Genomic DNA, 20287 nt, shown 5'->3' with positions numbered 1-20287 from the left:
AGCCGCGCTGCTCGCAGGGGTAGGGAGGGCGTTTCGCAGCGGCGGGGAGGGAGGTCCAGAGGGGCGCGGGGACCCGACCAAGGTCACCCAGCCGCCGGGCGGCAGGATTGGAACCCACGACCCCAGCCCGGGCGGGCGCGCGGCCGAGCGGCTTCCCCCACCGACGTCCTTCAGCACGCGGGGGGGGGGGGAGGGCGGGGGAGCCCCCCCTCCGCCGGCCAACGGGCGGCCGCCCTGCCCGTGACGTCACCGAAAGGGGCGTGGCCCCGCCGTCCCCTCCCATTGGTCCGCGGGCCCCGGACGCCGCCCAATCGGAAGGCCGAGCTCCGGCCTCGAGGAACGATTCGGCGTCGGCGCGGCCCCCGATTGGCCGGCCCTTCCGGCGCCCGGCCACTGAGAGGCTCCGTCCGGGGGAGGGCGGGGAAGGGGCGCGGGGAGGCGACCAATGGCCTCGCCCCCCGGGCCGGGAGGCGGCCAATGGGCCGTCCGGCCGGGAGGCCCCGCCCCGGGAGTAGCGGGCGGCAGGGCGCGCCGCCATTGGCGGAGGCGGCGGCGACGGGCGGGCCGGGCGGCCAATGGGCGCGCTGCGGGGGCCGCGGGGCGGGGCCGGGGCGGCGGCGGGGCCGGCGGCGGGACCAGGCGCGCGCGCTCGGGGTCCCGGTGAGGAGGAGGAGGATGTGGCGCGCGGAGGGGAAATGGCTGCCGAAAACAAGCCGGAAGGTAAGGGCCGGCGCCGCCCGGGACGCTCCGGGGCCCGGCCTCCCCTCCCCCGCGCCGGAGGGGAGGGGAGGGGACGGGAGGGGACGGGAGGGGAGGCGCGTCGAGGGGGAGGGCGCCGCCGCCGCCACGACGCCGCCGCCGCCGCCGCCGCCGCCGCCGCCGAGGAGGAGGAGGAGGAGGAGGAGGAGGAGCCGGGCAGGGCCGCCGCTTCCCCGGGGCCCAGCGCCGCGCCCAAAGTTTCTCCTCCCGGAGGGGCGCGAGCGGCCGCCCCCGCCTCCGGCCTCTCCCCGCGCCGGGACCGGCCCTCCCCTTTTGCCCTTGCCGCCGCCCCCCCCCTCCCCCCTTCCCCCGGCTGCCCCTTCCCAGCGCTTAGCGCAGCGCTCGTCGCTCCGCGCAGGCTCCCCGGCGAAGCCTCGTAATCCCGTCGGGAGGCGTTCAGCGCTGACTGGGTGCGGAGCGCTGGGGCAGATCCGGGTCGAAGGCCGCCCCTCCCCCCCATCCCCCGGCCTGGCCTCCCTCTCCGGGCCAGGACGGGGGACACACACACACACACACACACACGCCTGCTCCCCACAACGTGGAGCGGCCCCCGGGCCTCCAAACCTGCCCCCCGGGGAGGGAGGCGGGACGCTTTCCCCCCTGCCAGCGGGAGTGGGAAGGGGGCGTCCAACTCGGGGGGCGTAGAGGCACAATTGCCCCTCCCCCCCTTGCTCTTAGGGCGCCAACTGGCGCCCCCCCCCCTTGCAACCCCAGTCTCCTCCCACCCAGCGCACGTTCCCTTCTTCCAGCCCTTTGGGCCTTGGCCAAACCCGAGCCAGGCCCCTACCAGCTGCTAGCCAAGGCCCCACTTGCCCCCATCCCTCCGGGGGGTCCCTGCCCCCAAGGGGATGCTCACATTTAGCCCCTAATCTGGACCCCCCCCCATTAGCCCCTAATCTGGACCCCCCCATTAGCCCCTAATCTGAACCTCCCCCCATTAGCCCCTAATCTGGACCCCCCCATTAGCCCCTAATCTGAACCTCCCCCCATTAGCCCCTAATCTGGACCCCCCCCAATCAGCCCCTAATCTGGACCCCCCCCACTAGCCCCTAATCTGGACCCCCCCCCCCCAATTTCACACCCTTTGGGGAGCAGGGGGACCTTCACCCTTGGACGTCGCCCACTTTAGGTCCAGGATCGGCCTCTGAATTTTCAGGCATTTCCCCTCCATCCTCGTACCGTGGGTGCCCGAAGGTGGCAGGGATGCTTTTCCGCTCCTTCGGTTCTCGAAGGTGCTAGGAAGGCTTCTCTAGTCCTTAACTCCCCCATATCCGTGCCCGGGATGCTCGGGCGTCTCCCCGATGGCATCCGCTTTCCAAGTTCCTGGACTTGTAAACCTTCTTTCCCTCTTCTTTCTCCCACCCCCCCCCCCCCCCCACCCCGGTCCGAGCGCACCTACGACGCCCGGGCAAGAGACCGCCTTCTCCAGCCACGTTACCCGGAGGCCTTTGGGAGAAGGGGTTGCCGGCATCCCACCCTTTGTCCTTGCATCTCCCCTTGGCCCTGGGGTGCCTTTCGTCCCTAAATAAAATGGGATCCGCAACTCATTTGCTCCTCTGGCTGCCAGGTGACCGGGAGACGGCGTACTTCCCGTTCTCCGTGTTTGACTTCTTTTTTTTTTTCGGTTGGGGGTAGGTGGGAATCGTTTTGGTGTTATAGTATATTTAGTTTCCTCTCGCGGCGTACCGTGCGTTAGGCCCCTTGGCCGGGAAGTTTCTCTGCTGCCCGCGAATATCTCCGCCCGCCCTCGGATGCGATGTAAAATCGAAGGTACGGATGTCCGGGGCACGGATGTTCATACGCGTGCAGCCCGGTGTATATGTAACATTTACCCAGACGGACGTGCGTGCGCGCGTTTGACGAGATGGAGTTTCTTAACGCTCACGCCGGATCCTCTCGACGGCGGAGGGGTCGGCTGTGCCCCGGGCCCCGATGGACGCCGGGCGGCCGCTAATCGTCCCGCTCCCAACGGCACCGTACTGAACGGGAAGAAGGGCGTCACTCGTCCTCCCGGCTCTTGAACCCGAGTTTCCGCTCCTCGTGATTTCCCCGCTTCCCAAGTAAGAGGGATCCAGTGCTCCGAGCAGGGCCCCATCAGAATCGGGGATAGAAGTTTCCTCCTTTAGCTTGTTCTCGCTGAGTTGCGGTAGGGGCGAATTCCCCCGTTAGAGCCCCGTATTTCCCGAGGTGGCCGGGATCTCCCAAGGAGGCGCTTTATGTCGACGTGTTTATCCCCACGGCCCACCTCGTCCACTCCTTGGACAGACAGGGAAAGCAATGCGTTCTTACTGCGGGCTCTTCTATTTTGGGGGTCAGCACCGAGTCTCGGACTCCCACGCTAGAATTAGAGGGTGAGGGTGAGTCTCCTCCCGATAAAACCGCTCCACCGTGATCGTCCCTCCGCTCTGAAAAGCAGGCAGAGAGTCTTTCCCGAGTTGATCTCCTTTCTCCTTTCTCCCGTGACTCCAGCCTACTCCTTTTGCTCTCCCACTTTTGGGGCAAGTTGCTCTTCTGACCCTTCCCCCGGGAGAGGATTTCCAGGTCACAGATAGGCGTCATCCCCCTCCGCTCTGGGGGAAGGGAGGGATAACGAACGAGAGCAAAGGCAGCTGGCTTTTGGTAGGGTTTCTGCCTCCTCTGTCCTCTCCTCACCTTGACCCGCAAGCTGGGTACCATTTTGATCCGCCGTCGCTCAGTCCGAAGGTCTTGTCTTTTGACCGGCGTGGTTGAATAGGCCGCCCCGAGCACTGCCAAGTACTTGAGCAGTTGGGCCTTTAAAGCACTCTGCTTGCAAGGGGAGCATCTCCTCCTCCCTGTAGGACAGCCAAGGAGACCCGGTCAGATGTTCGGTGAACGGTAGACCTTGGGATCGAGATTCCGTCATTGGCGAGTCGACAGATGGAAATTACGCTCCCCTCCCAGAAGGTGGAGAATCTGACCTCTTTTCTTTAGAACGCCTTTTGGGCAGCGTCCTCTCACGAGTGGAAATTGTGCTGCTTCCTCCCGAGGTGGAGTGGCGTCACCCTTGGGGAGGGTCAGACTCCCCACGCGCTTGTTGTGGAGAACGGGCCCGCTAATCATTATAATCAATCTATAAAGGGGTTCTACTGGTGGATTGTGTAGTTGTGGAGTATGCGTGGCCTTTGACTTCTCCTCCTTCCTGCTGCCCGATTGGCCCATTTTATCGCAAATCACTAACACCTTCACCGGAGATGGGTTGAAAAGGGGAAAGAGTTGAAACAAAAATCAGTCTGTTTAAAGATGCATTAGCAACTCTGGCTAAAATGAGCGATTTAAAAAAAAAAAATTTTTCAGAATTTGGTTTATTCCTTTCCCTAATCCCCCCCCAATTCCACAGATGATAAAGGCTTGATTGTACTAGGTCATTTTCCTAAACACCTTTGTCTTGGATTTCTAGTTCCTGGAGTTAGGTTGGCTCGTTTCATTTTTCCCCCCCTCCTTTGGCAGGACTTGGTAGGATTTGACTCCATTTTTCTTTTTCCCAACTCCTTTGTCTATTTTGAAAGAGAACAAGAGGGGGTGCGTTAGCTCCTTCCTTTTCTCGCTGACACCCCAGAAGACAGTTGCCCCATCCAGGTCATTGTTGAGAAGATCAGAAACCCTTTCTCAAGGTCATTTGGGATCTCAACCTTCCTTTGTAACAAAGATACGTACGGCCCCTCAACCTGCCCTAAAACCTGGCCGGGGACAGTAGATAGTCCCATTTTGGGTCCGGTCTGTTGGTAACGTGTAATAAATACCATTACCATTATTATTATTATTAGTCCATTCACTTTGAGGGGGCTCTCTCCCTAAACGGTCCCACCTCATTTGGTGCTGATCAGATTTTCAACCCGTTTTCTCTTCGACCATCTTATAACCTTCTCCCCACCATTTTTTTTTTTCTTTTTTTGGGTCTTGGTGTTAGTGAACTTCCCCGCCTAGGTTCGTGGAGACCTTGGAGCAGTCCATTAGGGAGGAAGAACCCTTCCTCCACCGTTTCAGCTCCTCGGGGTAGGAGAGGATGACCTCCTCTCTACCTAGTAGGAACATAGCTCGTTTTTAATCTGAGATGTCGAACGGCCTTTTTTCCCCCCCACACCCTTTTGAATCTAAGCGGGCAGAGTCACGCCTCTCCCTCGGTTCTTCCGAGGGAATTTCCTTTCCATCTCCTAGGTGCGGGTAGTGGTCTTGGGGCTCTTTCCGAGCTGTCAATCCCTTGGACTCTGTTAATCCCTCCTCCTTTGGCTGAGTCAAGAGGACTGGTACTTTATAGGCCCCTGATCGTGTTGGGTTTTTCCACTTTCCCGAGGGTCGGTTGAGGCAACGTTTAGTGTCACCCTTGTGTTCTTCCTTCCCTTACTCAAAGGTTCTGCCCTCTCTTTCATTTGTAATCTTATTGAACAAAAACTTACCCCTCAGAACAACAGCAAAAAGTTGGCCTACAATTTATTAGTTGCCATTCTGTAGATTTCAGCACCTATTCAACATGATAGCAAAATAAATAGCCACACACTTTTACTTGCTCCAAATTATCGGCGATTCTGGCCAGGCGGGCAAGTGGCTATCTGGAATGCCATTGAAACACTTGGCTATCGTCGGTATGCCAGGCGTGGTACAAAGCATAAAGTTAGATTCGGTGGCTTCCTCTTACCTTTCGGTTCTGCCCCTCCCACAGTCATTTATTTTCTTCGTCGTGTCTCTCGAGGATCGCTTCCGTCGACATTCCTCAGTGGTTTCACAGCCACAGGGTAAGAATATCCTTTCTCCCTAAAGCGAAGCGATGTGGTAGCTAACCTCTTCTTTCTCGGGACAGAATGACTCTGTGCCTTCTCTTTCATCTTTCTAAGTAACAAAACGTTCTTTCGACGAGCCAGCGTCCACGTTCTGGCTAGGGTGTTTTGCCCCTGAAGGATCTGCTGGCGAATTTGTGCCCATTGATCTTGTCTTCATCCTCAGGGTGCCTCTGCGTCGTTCCACCCGAAATCTCTCCCGCCTTTAGCCCGGCTGACCCGCACACCTTTGAAAAGAGAGTCCGTGCGTTCCTCCCCTTGCAAAAGGAGCAGGCGGCTGTCCTGTCGAGGGGCACCGGAGTCATCAGAAAGTTTAAGTACCTGCGGTGTTCCCAGCCCTTCCCAGATCTTCCAGGGCAGAAGTTAGGGAATTGACCCGGTAGCGATTAAGCTCTGTGACTCGATGAAGGCTGGTAGGGTGCCCTGGCAACCCTTATTAATCGCGGACCCTGGAGGCTATTGATCCGTTTCCAGTCTGAACTTTGCCAACCCTTATCCCTCTCCCGAAGCTTGGGAGGAGGGCGATGAGGATGAAGGAGCCTTGCGGCTCCTGAATCATCCCTGTTTCTGGGTGACAAGTGGTTTGTCTTCCCACCCCAGTTCCAGGCGTAGGTCACGGAAACCGGCATCTCTAGCATTTCCACTTCATTCATCTGACATGGTAAAATGGAGCGAGGTCATCTCTCCAGAGACGCGATCGGAAACGTCTCCTTCCTCCCTGCACGCTGTGGATTGAAGAAGGTGTCGGTGGGGCAGATAGAATAATAATAATAATGATAATTACGGTATTTAAGTGCTTACCATGTGCCAGGCACTGTTGTGAGCGCTGGGGTAAGAACGAGATAATCGGGTTGGAGACGGTCCCCGACACGCGTCGGGACTCACAGTCGCAGTCTTAATCCCCATTTTACAGATGAGGGAACTGAGGCGGAGAGAAGTTAAGTGACTTGCCCAAGGTCACACAGCAGATCCGTCCTCCTCCACCTCTGACATTCAGTTGGAAAGCAGCATCGACGGTGGGCAAGGCAGTTCTTGAATTCATTTTTCCGATAGGCAGAATCACCGGGGGGTGGGAGGGTGGCGGGGAAGCGGGGCAAGCCCGCCTCTACGGTCCGTTCGGCAGGCGAGAGTTTGATGTTGTACCCCTGACACTGCTCAGTCTTCTGTCTCCAAGTCTTAGCCCGTCCTAGGTGAGTAGAGGGGCCTGCTGCTCCGCTGAGGGGTGGTAGTGGGAAGCAGCCTGGCTCAGTGGAAAGACCCATGGCTTGGGAGTCAGAGGTCATGGGTTCGAATCCCGGATCTGCCACTTGTCAGCTGGGTGACTGTGGGCGAGTCACTTCACTTCTCTGGCCCTCAGTGACCTCACCTGTAAAATGGGGATGAAGACTGTGAGCCTCACCTGGGACAATCTGATGACCCTGTATCTACCCCAGCGCTTAGAACAGTGCTCTGCACATAGGAAGTGCTTAACCAATACCAACATTGTTATTATAAGTGCGAGAAACTACACTGTTCCATGCTCTGACAGACTGAAGACCCTGGTGATTTTTCCTATAGAGGTCTGGCCTTGGCCCCCCGGCCCCCACCGCATTGAGAGGCCTAGAGGAAGCCACGTAAAGAACCCTTCTTTCCCTCCGTGTCTGTCACGGGAATCCTCCCCCCCTTTATACTTAGATTGTGAACCCCTCCAGGGCCAGAGACCGTGTCCAGTTCTCACCCCTGTATTTTTCCCAGTGCTCAGTGCAGTGCTTTGCGTGTAGCGAGGGCTCATTACTACTACTATTGCTGTTGTAGTCCCCCTTGTAGGAGCTGGCCATTTTTACTCCCATCGCTACCCATTTCACACTCCTTAGAATAGAAGACTCAAGATTCCTTTTATTTTTCTTCCAACACTTCTCTCTCTCTCTCTCCAGTCTTTCATCATCCATCTGCCATTGACATGGTACGTCTGCATGGACTCCCTTTCTCCAGGCCACTGCCAGCTAGGTGGGCCAGAAAATCCAGTGCCGTCTGATCCTGCCGGGGAAGGGGGGAGAGATTTCGGGTGTAAAAAATACACCCCTCCTCAAAAATAGATGGGAACCAGGTTTTCTCCCCCACATATTAGATGTCCCCGTGGGGGTGGTATCAATCCACTACTTGAAGCATGGGGAAGTCATCGACTCTTCTCGCCCACAAACAAAACAGAACGAAAAAACCCCCCCCCCCCCCCAAACGCCATCTGATAGAGGGCATCTCTTTCCCCCTCAAGAACGAGTAAGGGTATTCTCGTAGCCCCATTGGGTGCTCTGTCATAGGAAAGATTTTCTGTCTTCTCCACCATCCGAGAGGCAAGGCAACAATCCGTCAGAAGGATTGATCGCAATCCGTGCCCGGGCAGGGCTACTCCACCTTTGGAGTGCTTGATATTACACGTCTCTCCTGCATTCTCCCAATTGGAGCAATCACTGGAGGGGACCCGGGGATTCTGCTTCTATTTAATAGGCTTCGGCCACGTACGCGGAACGCGTCTGCCGGGTTCTTGCCTGTCCTGCTCTCCTTCCAACCTGTCCTCACAATCCGGGGCTCCCATGTAGTACCAGAAGAACAGGGCCACTTCTCAAATCTAGTCTCATTCTGGAAACCAGGAGCCAGATGTCTTACCCTGCCTTCACAGTTCTCAGAGCGGCTCAGGAAGTGGAGTCTTACTCGTCTCAACCGAGTCTCTCTCACGCATCGATGATGAAGATGTGAAGGTTCAGGGCCGCTCTCTGGAATGCCTAAGAGGACCTGTGTTGTTTCTCAGAGAATACCTGCAGAAATGACCGTGGGTAATTGACCCAGCCAGTGGGTTTGCATTCTCTTTCTGAGGCCGGAGCCTTTATCGTCTTTCACTTAACCCCCTCCCGCACACTCTGGAGAGAGCTGCTGACGTCAGATCAGTATCTGCGAAGAGTATTTCTATCCTTTCTAAGAAGTTGTCTTCTTGAGGGGCTAGTGGTTAGCCCTTCCTCGTGAAGTCCCCGTCTCTAAGGTGGTGATATGTTCTCCAGACCCATCGGAGAAGTACTTGAGTTCCGTCTCAGTTTAAGAACTTGAGACTTTTCATTTTAAGAGACCAGTAGGGAGGGATGAAAAGATATGGGCAGAAAATGTGAAATTATTGAATAAAAAGGAAAACTGCTGGATTCAATGAGCAAGATCATCCATTTACTTAGAAATAATCTTGCAATGTGAAACAGGCTGAAAATAAAAGAGAAATGGGTTATGATGTTTTTGCCATTTTGGGGCCTAAGGATTGGTGGAAAACTCCAAAGAGCTGGGCGATTTTAGGCAATAACTAGGCGGGGCTAGTTGCTTTATAATAGTCGATCGCTTTTTATCTTTGAAAAAGTTGGTGTAAAACAGCTTGCCATTTTTTTAGTTAGAAATAAGCTGAAACTTTTAAGATGAAAGTTGAACTGTAAAAAGGTTGTTTTTAGAAACTGAAGATTCCAGATAAGGATTTTTTTATTGCAAATCCACAAGGGGGTAGTGATGTACTACCAAAGATATTTGTGGTGGAAGTGTTGGATGATCTTTTTTAAGCTCTTTAGATTTACAGATAAAACTGGCATATTTGCATTTTAACTTAATAAGATCTTATTTTACAAATGTTTATTGGCAAAATCGTTTACTGCTTAACGGTTTTTTTTCCTTCTATTTTTGGGTGAATTTGCCTTCGGTTTCTTTTGGGCTGGTTATCGTAAGAAGAACATCTTTACAACTGTGTACCTAGGAGAGGTTACCAATAGGGTGACATCTAGGACTGTTTCCTCCAATTGCCGTAATTCACAATTTCCAGGTAACATAAGCTGAAAGTTTGGGAATGCCAACTTATCCGACTCCTAGGTCTGTCACGAAAAAAACAATTTAAGGGAATCCAGTACCGGATTTTGCATTTGTTTGCGGGTCATCGGTTTCTGCCAAGAGTTGGAACTCAGTAGCCTAGGCAGGAGGCACTAATAAGTCAATCTAAGTCACGTTTGTGTAGTCCGTTTTCTTTATTACTTTAATTTTCGCTCTCGTTACGTCATTGGTTCGAAGCCATTTCACATAGAGATTCTTGCAGCATGGGCCCCCGATGGCCGAGTTCCACCCAGTTTGCTTCCAGAATTGGTCCGGAGGATGTCTGATCTGGAAATCCGCGGGTTCCGAATGGAGTGCAAAACCAGTTCCATCAGTAGTCCGCACTGTTGTCTTGTGGGGTGGCGCAGCAGTGATTAATTCATATATGTCTGTGGTTCGGTTTATTTTTCAGGGAATTTAAGACTGAGGAGGGAATTAGTTCCTGGCTTATTTAGAGGAAGCAACTGACTATGTAATCTCAAAATATTGACTCTGCTTAATTATTAACAGTACCAAACAGCAACATGAATTGTTCTGCTTGTTTCTGGTTTTTAAATGCCTTACCTACGGTTCTAGAGATTGTGGCAAATTACAGCAGTGACTCTGAAGTTCTCCGTTCTCCCTTGCTACAAAGTTGTTGCCTTTTATCTCCTTTAGAAAATGGTTTTGGTGATTTAACACCCCAGAAGATGGACTGTTTTTCTTTTCTACTACTCTGGGCTCAGTTGGGAGCAGGTCCATGGAGGCAGTTCTTTCATTCATGGATTCTTGTTTGATCCTCCAAAATCTCTTTTCTTACTTGGCGTTGCTGAGCTGCGATCTGGCACACGGAATAAATCAGTTTAGTAGCAGTAGCTTCATAAATCAATGATAAAAAGGTAAAACTAAAGATAAGACGCCCAAGTTGTTATTATTTAGCTAGGCCTGGAGATGCGTTTGGCGTTTTGCGTTAGACGAGTTTGGATGTCTGCTTCTGCTGACAAGCGCGTATGATCTAAAAATAGATTTGTTTAATTCTCTCGTGATTCACGGAGACGCTTGGTGGCCATTAGTGCCACGAAATTCCTATTTTCTCCAGTGTGTCAGAAGGGTTTGCTTGAACTTTGTCACCTAAAGCGGATTTTCTCTTTGTTTATTTAGAACGGATGACACGGCTTTTATTCCAAGAACTTTTCAGAGTGGAGGTTGTATTTCAATATCCCAAATATTAAAGGAATTTGGATTTCAGGACCCCCTGCTTGCTGTTCTTAACCTGTCTAAAATAAAATTGACGTGTGCAGTTGCGACTTTTAAAAAAAATTTTAGTCGAGAATAGTGTCTCCTCTGTGCTGGATCATAACGTCAGCCCTCTGAATAGTTCGCCTACCTGGCTATTGCTTCGTAGTTTTCCTCTTCCAGAGAGGTCACTGATTCTTGTAATTTAGTGCTGTGTCAGAGCAGTTCTTTTGAAGATTTCTTATTTGGAGTCTTCCTCTGCGGGGCCAAGTTTTGAGGCTGGGCTTTTCACCTATGGCATCTTGCGAGCCTCCTGTAGTTGATGAGTGGCGAGCTTGAAGAAGTTCATTTTCTTTGTGTTCTGTTGGCTAGTTAGAAGACTTCTGGGAAACGGTAATGAAATGTCTTTCATGTAGAATAGATAGGTCAGCTCTACTGTTTAAACAGAATTATGGCTCTTAGAGAAAGATGATCTCGATCGAAGCCCAGCTTTTCTCCACCTGGACTAACCCCTGTGCTCCCCCCCCCCGCCAATTAAATACGAAGGCCTCGAGTTCCCCAAGAAGTGGAACTTGAAGTGTTTAGCTTGAGAACCCAATTTGAAGTTCCCTAAATACAATTTTGTTAACTTGGCTTAATTTTTGGTTTCTAAAAACTAACTCCTGAATTAGGATGTACTCCAGTATTTCATTTTCAACCTCAGGGTTAAATTAATAAAAAAAATCAAACAGCTCCTTTAAAGTTGGTAGTTTGGCAACTTAGCTTCCACAAAGAGTTAAAGGCCTACCAATTTCAGTTAAGCCATTTTTTAAAAGGAATCAAGTTGTGAAATCTTCACCACCAAAGAATATGAAACTGACTCTTTCTGTCATCAGAATCCAACTTTAGTACCTCCTTAGTATATGATTTCAAGGAGTCAGTCCTTTCATAAATAGTAAAGAAAGCAAATCTTATTTAATTGTAGAAGTTAAGTTAAGTGTGCGGCTTTTTTTTTGGAAGGACTATTTTAAACTATTGGATACTGACTCATCACTTGTGAAAGCAGAAATGATGTGTTTAAAGCCTGAGTATCGAGTTTTCTTGACGGTAGGCTAGATACCACATGATTATCATTATTCCCTCTTCTTCCTGAAGCTGACCTGACCTCCGGTAAGGAGACTGTAGTTCATTATCCTGGCTAGTAAGGCTTTACACAGTATTGTCACTTGACAGTAAGGACTTTGTTGATTGAAAATGCACTCAGGTCTTGGACACGCAAAAGCCAGTTAACCAGCTTCTTGGTGACGTGCATTAAGGTGCGTTGCGTAATACAGTAATACCTCACCAAAAAAAGGTCTCTGTGGGTCCCTGTCATCCGTTGTACACCGGAACAAGGTTTTAATACCCCAAATAGAGAGGTATGGAGGATTCGTAAGGGAACGTTGTTTGTAAAATAAAACTGAAACACTGTTTAAAAAGGGACAGGTAATTGGGACATCGGAGCTGTTTGTGTCGTGACCTTCAGCTGCGTTGAGGATTTCTCTGTGTGATGTCAGTTTCCATCTCCACTGTGTAGGAAGGCTGACTTGATGGGAATGGGTGTTAACGTGAGCTCACCGGTACCATTCGCTTAGTACAGTGTCAGGCATGTAGTGAGCACTTAACGAATACCATTGTCATTATTACTGGTATTATTATTATTAGTCAGGGTTAAGGTCTAATGACCTGAGTTGTGTGGTTCCCTTTTGGCGATAGAGAACTTTCTTTCAATTTATCACTTTGTCCAGGACAGAGCTTATATAATTTAAAACAAAATTTTTTTTAACATTGTTACAGACATAACTTACAGCAGACTGACCACTGAGAGCCGATTCCCAATAATTGAGATTTTTTTTTAGAGTTGAGTGAATAGCAAAATAGAAGTTATCACAAACCAAAAAAAAATTATTAGCTTGCTGTAGCTGCATTGTCTTGATTTGACTTGCTAGTTAAGAGTATTTTATATTAGTGAGGTTCTGTCAACTCAGCGCTGGTTGTCAGTAGGAAAACCTTTTCACGTTGTGTCATATATCAGGATTATCGGAAATTGATTAGACGAGGTGCTCCCTGGATTCTCATTCTTAGCTGTGTATGACTGTAGACTGTGAGCTCGTTGTGGGCAGGGAATGTGTCTCTTGTTAATGTTGTACTCTCTCAAGCACTTAATACAGTGCATTACACACAGTAAGCGCTCAGTAAGTATGACTGAATGAATGGGTGCCGTGATTTGTATTCAGTCTTTCTACCAGTGCTACTACGGAATCAACATTGCTTGCCAGTGACCAGCAGAGGCCTCAAGAGTGCAATTTAGGGATTTTCTAAAAGATGTCTCCGTGCGTCGTGACGTGAACGATCAATAAACAATCGACAAATCAATAGTATTTATTGAACGCTTACTGCGTGCAGAGCGTTGAACTAAGCATTTAGGAGAGTACGGTACAAGAGGGTTAGTAGACGTGATCCTTGACCACAGGAAGCTTACCGTCTAATAGGGAAGCAGCGTGGCTCAGTGGAAAAGAGCCCGGGCTTGGGAGTCAGAGGTCATGAGTTCGAATCCCAGCTCTGCCACTTGTCAGCTGTGTGACTGTGGGCAAGTCACTTAACTTCTCTGTGCCTCAGTTCCCTCATCTGTAAAATGGGGATGAATATTGTGAGCCTCGCGTGGGACAACCTGATGACCCTGTATCTACCCCAGGGCTTAGAACAGTGCTCTGCACGTAGTAAACGCTTAACAAATACCAACATTAAGACATTAAAACAAATTACAGATGAGGTAGTGGGCGAGTATAAGGAGATGTGCATAAGTGCTGTGGGAATGGGGGAGAGGTAAGTATCGCATACTTTAGGAGTACAGTTTCAAGTGCACAGGCGATGCATAGGGAAGCGGGTCTAGGGTAGATGAGGATTTAGACAGGGAAGACCTTCTGTAAGAGATGTGGGTTGTTGTTATTTTTTTTTTAAGAAGGGCTTTAAAGTTAGGGAGAGTGGTGGTCTTTTGGATATGAAGTGGGAGGGAGTTCCAGACCAGAGGGAGGTTGGGGGAGGTTGTGTGGCGAGGCAGACAGGATTGAGGGGCGGGGAGTAGGTGGGTATTAGAGTAGCAAAGTTGGCAGGCCTGGTTGTAGGAGGAGTAGTGAGGTAAATAGTGTTTCATTTGCAGTTTTCCTATACGTTATCCCAGGGTATGCAAGAGCTAGAAACACTGGGAGTGTTTCTATTTGATTTAGCTAGAATGAAGAGACCTGGAGTCCAGGAGTGGGCTGCAACAAGTGGAGAGCCTTTAGGAGATGCATTGAGTGCATGACCTCTTTTCTCAGGATCCCTGCAGAGGTTGAATGTAGAGGAGTTGACAAATCCATAGAGCAAAGATTTAAGCCGGGTATTCTGGGGTGGGAGACGTATCCCGTGTTCTAAAACCGGACGTGACCGTTTACGTTTCCAAGAAGGCTTTTGGGGTCGCCATCTGGGTCTCTCCTTCCCAGTCTGCTCGCTCATTCGATGGTAGAGTGGGAACTTGACCAACACCTGCTTACCTTGCTCCAAGGGAGAGGACGCTAGGCCGGGAATACTGAAGCTCCTTCCGCCCCCATCCCCCAGACCTGTGGCTAAGGGCCGTATTGGCTTCAAGGGAAGCCCATTCTTTCACCTTGTACTCTCCAAGGTCAGAAGGTGGCACTGGTTGAGATAAAGGCAACTGGAAAAGATGAGAGGCTACCAGAGGGGAAGGAGGATTTCTCGCCCACCGTTGTTCCTGCCCATTTTAATTTTTCTGGGCACTGTATTTAGAAGCTGCCAGAGATGCAGCTGGTGAATGAGGATGTCTTTGCCAGCAGATCTTTCTCTTCCCAGGCCGCCCGCCCCCCCTTCACTCTCTGGACCTCTGTCTTCTGGATCCAAGGCATCAGAAGTTGGGGTGTTTATTGCTCTGTGTGTGTAAATGTTAAAGGGAATGTGTGAAAGTGCTTGAGGGCAGAAAAGGAAGGAACTTTTTTAAAAAAAGAAAAAAAAAACTAGAATAGAGATACGGAGAAAAGAATAAAATGATCTAGCTCACATGAAACAAGGTCATTATGCTAATGCTGAATCGGTTTTATTCTCTGTAGAAGTGTGAATGCTCTCCTAAGTGAATTCTGTAACCAGATTATATTTGGACATTTCTAGCATTTTCTAATGGAACCTTGGACATTGGGAAACTTTGCTCACCGGAGGGGAATTTCTTGTGATAGCTGTTACCTTCCCTGTCCAGCTGCCCTTGATCCGTAAGATCATTTTGGGGGGAGCTGGGGGAAAATGAAGCTCTTACAATTCAGCGTCCCTTAAGAATAAGCTCTTCGCCGTCTCTCTCTTCATGTTCCGACAGACCACCTCTCTTGCCACCTTCAGAGCCCTACTAAAACCACACCCCCTCCAAAAAGAACCTCCCTTAACTCAACCTAGTTCTCCCTGTTCACCTCTGCATTTTCATCTGTACCCCTTAAACCCCAGTTCCAGAGCACTGTTGTGCATAGCCATTTCCCCTATCTGTAATTTATTTGAATGTCTGTCTCCCCCATTGACTTGTGGGCTTGTGCTCCTTAGGGGCTGGGCTCATGTTTACTAACCCCATTATATCGCACTCCCAAGAGCCTCGTGCAGTGCTTGGCACACAGTAGGTTGCTCAATAAATGCCATTGATTGATTGATTGAACTAGCTCAATCTCCTCCCTACCTCCTTGCGGTCTCTCCACCTTTTCATTTCCCTCTACTCACAGTGGAAAATTAATTTTGATGAAGGCAATACAGTACACGTTTAAAAAAAAATTCTCAGGAGTCAGGATTCTGCTTCCGAGTGTTTCAGACAGAGGAAGGTAAGCAGAGAAACTCCTTTGAATTATCCTGAAGTTCCCTAGTGTGAAACTTGGACAGAAAATATGGAGCATTTTTTGAAAGTGGATTAAATCCAGCTGTTTCAAGGTTTTCTTAGGGTTGATTGGATTTTGTACTAAACCTGAAAAAGAATGGTTATAGCAAATGCAAAAAAAAAACTACCAAAAACCAAACTGGGATACTCAAATTTTCAAGGTGGTAGATGTGGATTTTTTAAAAGCTAGTCTTATTTTGGCTGTATGGAGACTTTTAAGTTAGTTTTTTTACTAACTGAATTTACTGAACAGAAAAGTAAATCTCTGCCGCTGTCATCACCAAGAGCAAGTAATATTACCTTGAAAATATATATATATATATATATATAACCATTTTGTGTTGATTCTTTTAAAACTTCCCTATAAGGTGGGTGTCGAATCAGTGCTTGTTTGGCGACTGTTTTCAGAATGTTGAACGCATTAGGTTTTGGGCCAAGTTACAGTTGTGAAAAATCAAATGAATACATTGTAATTAGTGTCTTATCAGACAGAAACCCTCACCACTGATTATTTTCAGAAAGTTGAATACACTAGGTTTTTAGCCAAGTTACATTTCTGTAAAGTCAAATGAATTCTTTGTAATTAGTGTTTTATCAGACAGCAACTTTCACCACTGAGGAAGGAGCATGGCTCCTTTCTCCTCCCCGGGCAGGCAGAAGAGGGACTAGAAGCCAGGTCTCCTGATTCCTAGAGCAACCCTACCATCTTCCTTGTCTCTGGGACTCGTAACCATAGCATTATCCCTTGATTCCTCCCTCTTTTCCAACCCTCTTATTTGTTTTGTCACCAGATCCTGTTGGTTTTTCTCTCCCAGTTTTTCCAGGATCCATCCAAACAACCATCAGACCAGCCCGGGTGCTTCCCCTATCCCGGCTTGACGAATTCATCAACCTCCTTGCCGACCTACCTACTTCCGGGCTCTCCACTCTCTGATTATACTTTGCCCTGTTGCCTGGATCGTGTTTCTAAAATGTCAGCCTGCATGTCTCCACGCTCCCGAAAAACCTCCAGCGGTTGCTGGTTTTCTTCTCAGTAGCCAGCCGAAATGCCTCATCACCGCTCTGAGAAATTCTATCAGCTCTTTCTCCCTCCTACTCTTTACACTTTAACTATAGCATTTCTTAAAGCGTTTACTGTATGCCAAGCACTGAACTAAGCTCTGGGGTAGATACGAGTTAATCAGGTTGAACACAGTCCCTGTCCTACATGGGGCTCACAGTTGAAGTAGGAGAGAGGACGTGTATTAAATCTTCTTTCTGCAGGTGAGGGAACTGAGACACAGAGAAGTTGTGACTTGCCCAAGGCCACACAGCAGGCAAGTGGTGAAGCTGGGATTAGAACCCAAGTCCTCTGACTTGACCAGACCCATGGTCTATGCTGCTACTTGCCATGCTGCTTCTCTTCTCCCCAACACCCTAACTCCTGCTCTTTGTTCCTTTCACACCAATTTACCGTGCTTCGTTCTCATCTCTTCCGCCATCCGTCTCTGGCTCCCACACTTCTTTCCCTTTCATATTTGACAGACCGTAACTCTCCCCATTTCCAGAGCCCTTCAGAAATTACATCTTCTCTAGTTGGCCTTCATCGATTAATTACTAACTGTAATATACCTTTGCTTACTCTCTGTTACACCTCTGCACCTCCTAAACACAGAAGTTCCCCAAACCTCCCATAACACATTGGGTATTTGAATTCCTTATTACTTAAGCACTCTGTCATGTTACATCTGGCCCTTTCGTTTTACCTCATATCACTCATTTGTTTTAGCATCTGTCTCCCCTGTTAGAGGTTGAACTTGAAGTCTTCCATCAATAATGCTCCTACCCGGGAGCAGATGAAGCCAACGGTGGGGCTATGAGATGGGCCTGAGGGACAGGGGAGTTCTGAGAAGATGGCAGCGTTAAGGGCGTCAGTTTGTACGTCATGGGATGGTACTTTGGGTATAGAGACCAAATCCCCCGAGGACCCCTCTTTGCAGTCCCTTAGCAGCTAGCGTGTCTTTGCCAGACTGCTTCCCTAAACACTTCTGTGGCTTCCTGTTGCTTTCAGGGAGCAAAGTAGCTTCAGGGAGTCTGAGGAGAGACCCGGTTTACCCTGCTGCTAGAAGTTTTTTATTTTGTTTGGCTTAAGTTGGAGATGGATGTGAAGCAGCGTGGCTCAGTGGAAAGAGCACGGGCTTTGGAGTCAGGGCTCATGAGTTCGAATCCCAGCTCTGCCACTTGTCGGCTGTGTGACTGTGGGCAAGTCACTTAACTTCTCTGTGCCTCAGTTCCCTCATCTGTAAAATGGGGATTAAGACTGTGAGCCCCACGTGGGACAACCTGATTCCCCTATGTCTACCCCAGCGCTTAGTTAGTAAGCGCTTAACAAATACCAACATTATTATTCTTAAGGGAGTTCTGGAATTTTCCCCCATATTCCTTACTTACATTTCTGTACATGGATTGTCCAAAGCACCCAGTAATTGAAAGCATGCAGGTAAGCCCAAGCATGAATGTGATCAACCTAACGTCATAAGCAGGGCGCATACTAACACGATGCTTAGTTGATCATCCTAGGTCGCTTGTTGGCTGTAAAAATCTAGCCCCAATCAAGGTGTCGTGAGATCTCCCAGCTGGACTACTGCAGTCCACTTAACCTGGTCCTTGAAAACCAGTGAGAAGCAGCATGGCCTAGTGGATAGAGCACGGGCCTGGGAGTCAGAAGGACCTGGGTCCTAACCCTGGCTCCGCCACTTGTCTGCTCTGAGAACTTGGGCAAGTCACTTCACTTCTCTGGGCCTCAGTTACCTCATCTGTGAAATGGGGCAATAAGACTGTGAAGCCCTATGTGGGGCAGGGACTGCATCCAACTCAGTTACCTTGTATCTACCCCAGTGCTTAGGACAGTGCTTGGCACATAGCGCTTAACAAATACCACAAATATTATTATTATTATTTGGGAGTTTTAGCAGGCACTCAACCTCAATGTGGGTTATTTATGCCCTTTGGACTGTATCAGTTGTCATCTGTCTTGGGAACATTCATGAAATCTGCCTGCCTTAATAATAATAATAATTATGGTATTCATGAAGCACTTACTTTGTGCCAAGCACTGTTCGAAGCACTGGGGTAGCTGCAAGGTAATCAGGTTGGACACAGTCCCTTTCCCTTATGAGGCTCACACTCTTAATCCCCAGTTTACAGTTGAGGTAACTGAGGCACAGAGAAATTAAATGACTCGCTCAGGGTTCCACAGCAAACGTGTGGCGGAGCCAGAATTCATGACCTCTGACTCCCAAGCCTGTGCTCTGCTGCCTTCCCGCCTGTGGCAGCCTGGTACTCGGAGAGATGAGAGCGAGCGAGTGGTGTTGTCCAAGGCATTAGCGCTATCATCAATTCCTTCATGGGGGTTCTTGGTCTGAAAGACCCAGAGTGGAGGCTCATCTCTCTTTACCGATGGGAGGCTCCATCGTTATCATCGGCAACGTCTTTTAGAGGCAGCTTTGTTCATAATTTAAAGGGATGATGTAAAAAGAAAATTCTTTGCACTTATCCTTAGTAATAGTAAACCAATTAGCATAGCCGCCTAGCTCCCAAAGAGGTTTAATTTAGGAATAGTTTCTCTGGTGTAAAAGGCTTTTACTTAAGAATATAGGTCTTTCAGAATGTTGTAACTCTGTTTGGGGTTTGTCTTGGCTTCTTGTTTGCTTTCCAGTGCAATTTTAGGGTGTTGAACTCAATTTGTAAACCCTAAATGATTTATTTGTGCCCTGATTACCTTGGAGATTTCTGGGACCAGCGAATCCAAAGAGGGGAAAAAAATTCGGCTGTGGAAGTGCTGTAATTTTTATCCTCAACTTGGATGGGTGCTTCAATGTGATGCTTCAGTTTTATACGTTATGTCTCTCAAAAGATACTGGATGGATTATTGTGGTCACGTTAATGATGTATTTTGGGCTCTGTAGAGGAAAGGCAAGCCCAAAATGTTTTTGTTGGATTATTCCTTTTCTTCTTCCTCTCTTGCAGTGATCTTTGTGATATTAGGTTTGGCCACACTTCTGGGTGGTGGGTTTTTTCTTTAATGGTATTTGCTCAGTACTTACTCTGTGCCAGGCACTGTACTAAGCACTGGGGTAGATACAGGCTAATCAGGTTGGATGCGGACCCTGCCCCTCACAGTCTTAAACCTCATTTTACAGATGAGGGAACTGAGGCACAGAGAAGTGATATGATTTGCTCAAGGTCGCACAGCAGACAAGTGGGAGAGTTGGGTTTAGAACCCAGATAGGTCCTCCTGACTCCCAAGAACCGGCTCTTTCCACTAGGCCACAATCATTTGCTGTGATTCTTGTGGCGGAAAAACCAGGCGACACAGGCTCTGTGGCTCGTTTTCCACTGGGGCGGTGGGCAGTGTGCGTAAGCTCATTGTGGGCAGGGACTGTCTGTTTATCGCCTTATTGTACCCCCCCAAGTGCTCAGTACAGTGCTCTTCCCACATTAAGTGCTCAATAACTACGAGTGAATGATTGCCCTCGTGGGCTCAAGGTGGAGGGAGTGTCACCGGGCCCCAACCCCCACTGCATCCTTTTCCTCACTGTTGCTTCCTTCCAGGCACCCCCACCTCCCTACCTCTTGGGAGAATCTGCTGGCTCTTTCCTTTTAAAGGACGTGTGTGTACCCACGCGCGCATGTGTTTTGCAGCTCTCGGTAATATCTTACATTTGATTTGTGGCTCTTCAGTTCTTGGACGGGG

At 49.5% G+C, this 20287-nt stretch overlaps 1 protein-coding gene across 7 annotated transcripts in view; it reads left to right on the top strand.

Moving 5' to 3' along the window:
• Positions 1–620: 620 nt before the first annotated feature.
• CAMTA1 (calmodulin binding transcription activator 1) overlaps positions 621–20287 on the top strand; it is a 1175303-nt gene continuing 1155636 nt past the window's right edge. For all 7 annotated transcript variants that reach the window (XM_039912082.1, XM_029064835.2, XM_039912081.1 and 4 more), the window contains exon 1: positions 621–720. In XM_039912082.1, the coding sequence (XP_039768016.1) occupies positions 696–720 (25 nt within the window). In that variant the 5' untranslated portion in view covers positions 621–695. The remainder of the gene's footprint in view (positions 721–20287) is intronic.

The sequence above is a fragment of the Ornithorhynchus anatinus genome, chromosome 5 (genome assembly GCF_004115215.2).
Source record: "Ornithorhynchus anatinus isolate Pmale09 chromosome 5, mOrnAna1.pri.v4, whole genome shotgun sequence".
NCBI lineage: Eukaryota > Metazoa > Chordata > Mammalia > Monotremata > Ornithorhynchidae > Ornithorhynchus > Ornithorhynchus anatinus.
Note: the sequence above shows the minus strand (reverse complement) of the source record. Positions and strands in the feature narration are given on the sequence as shown.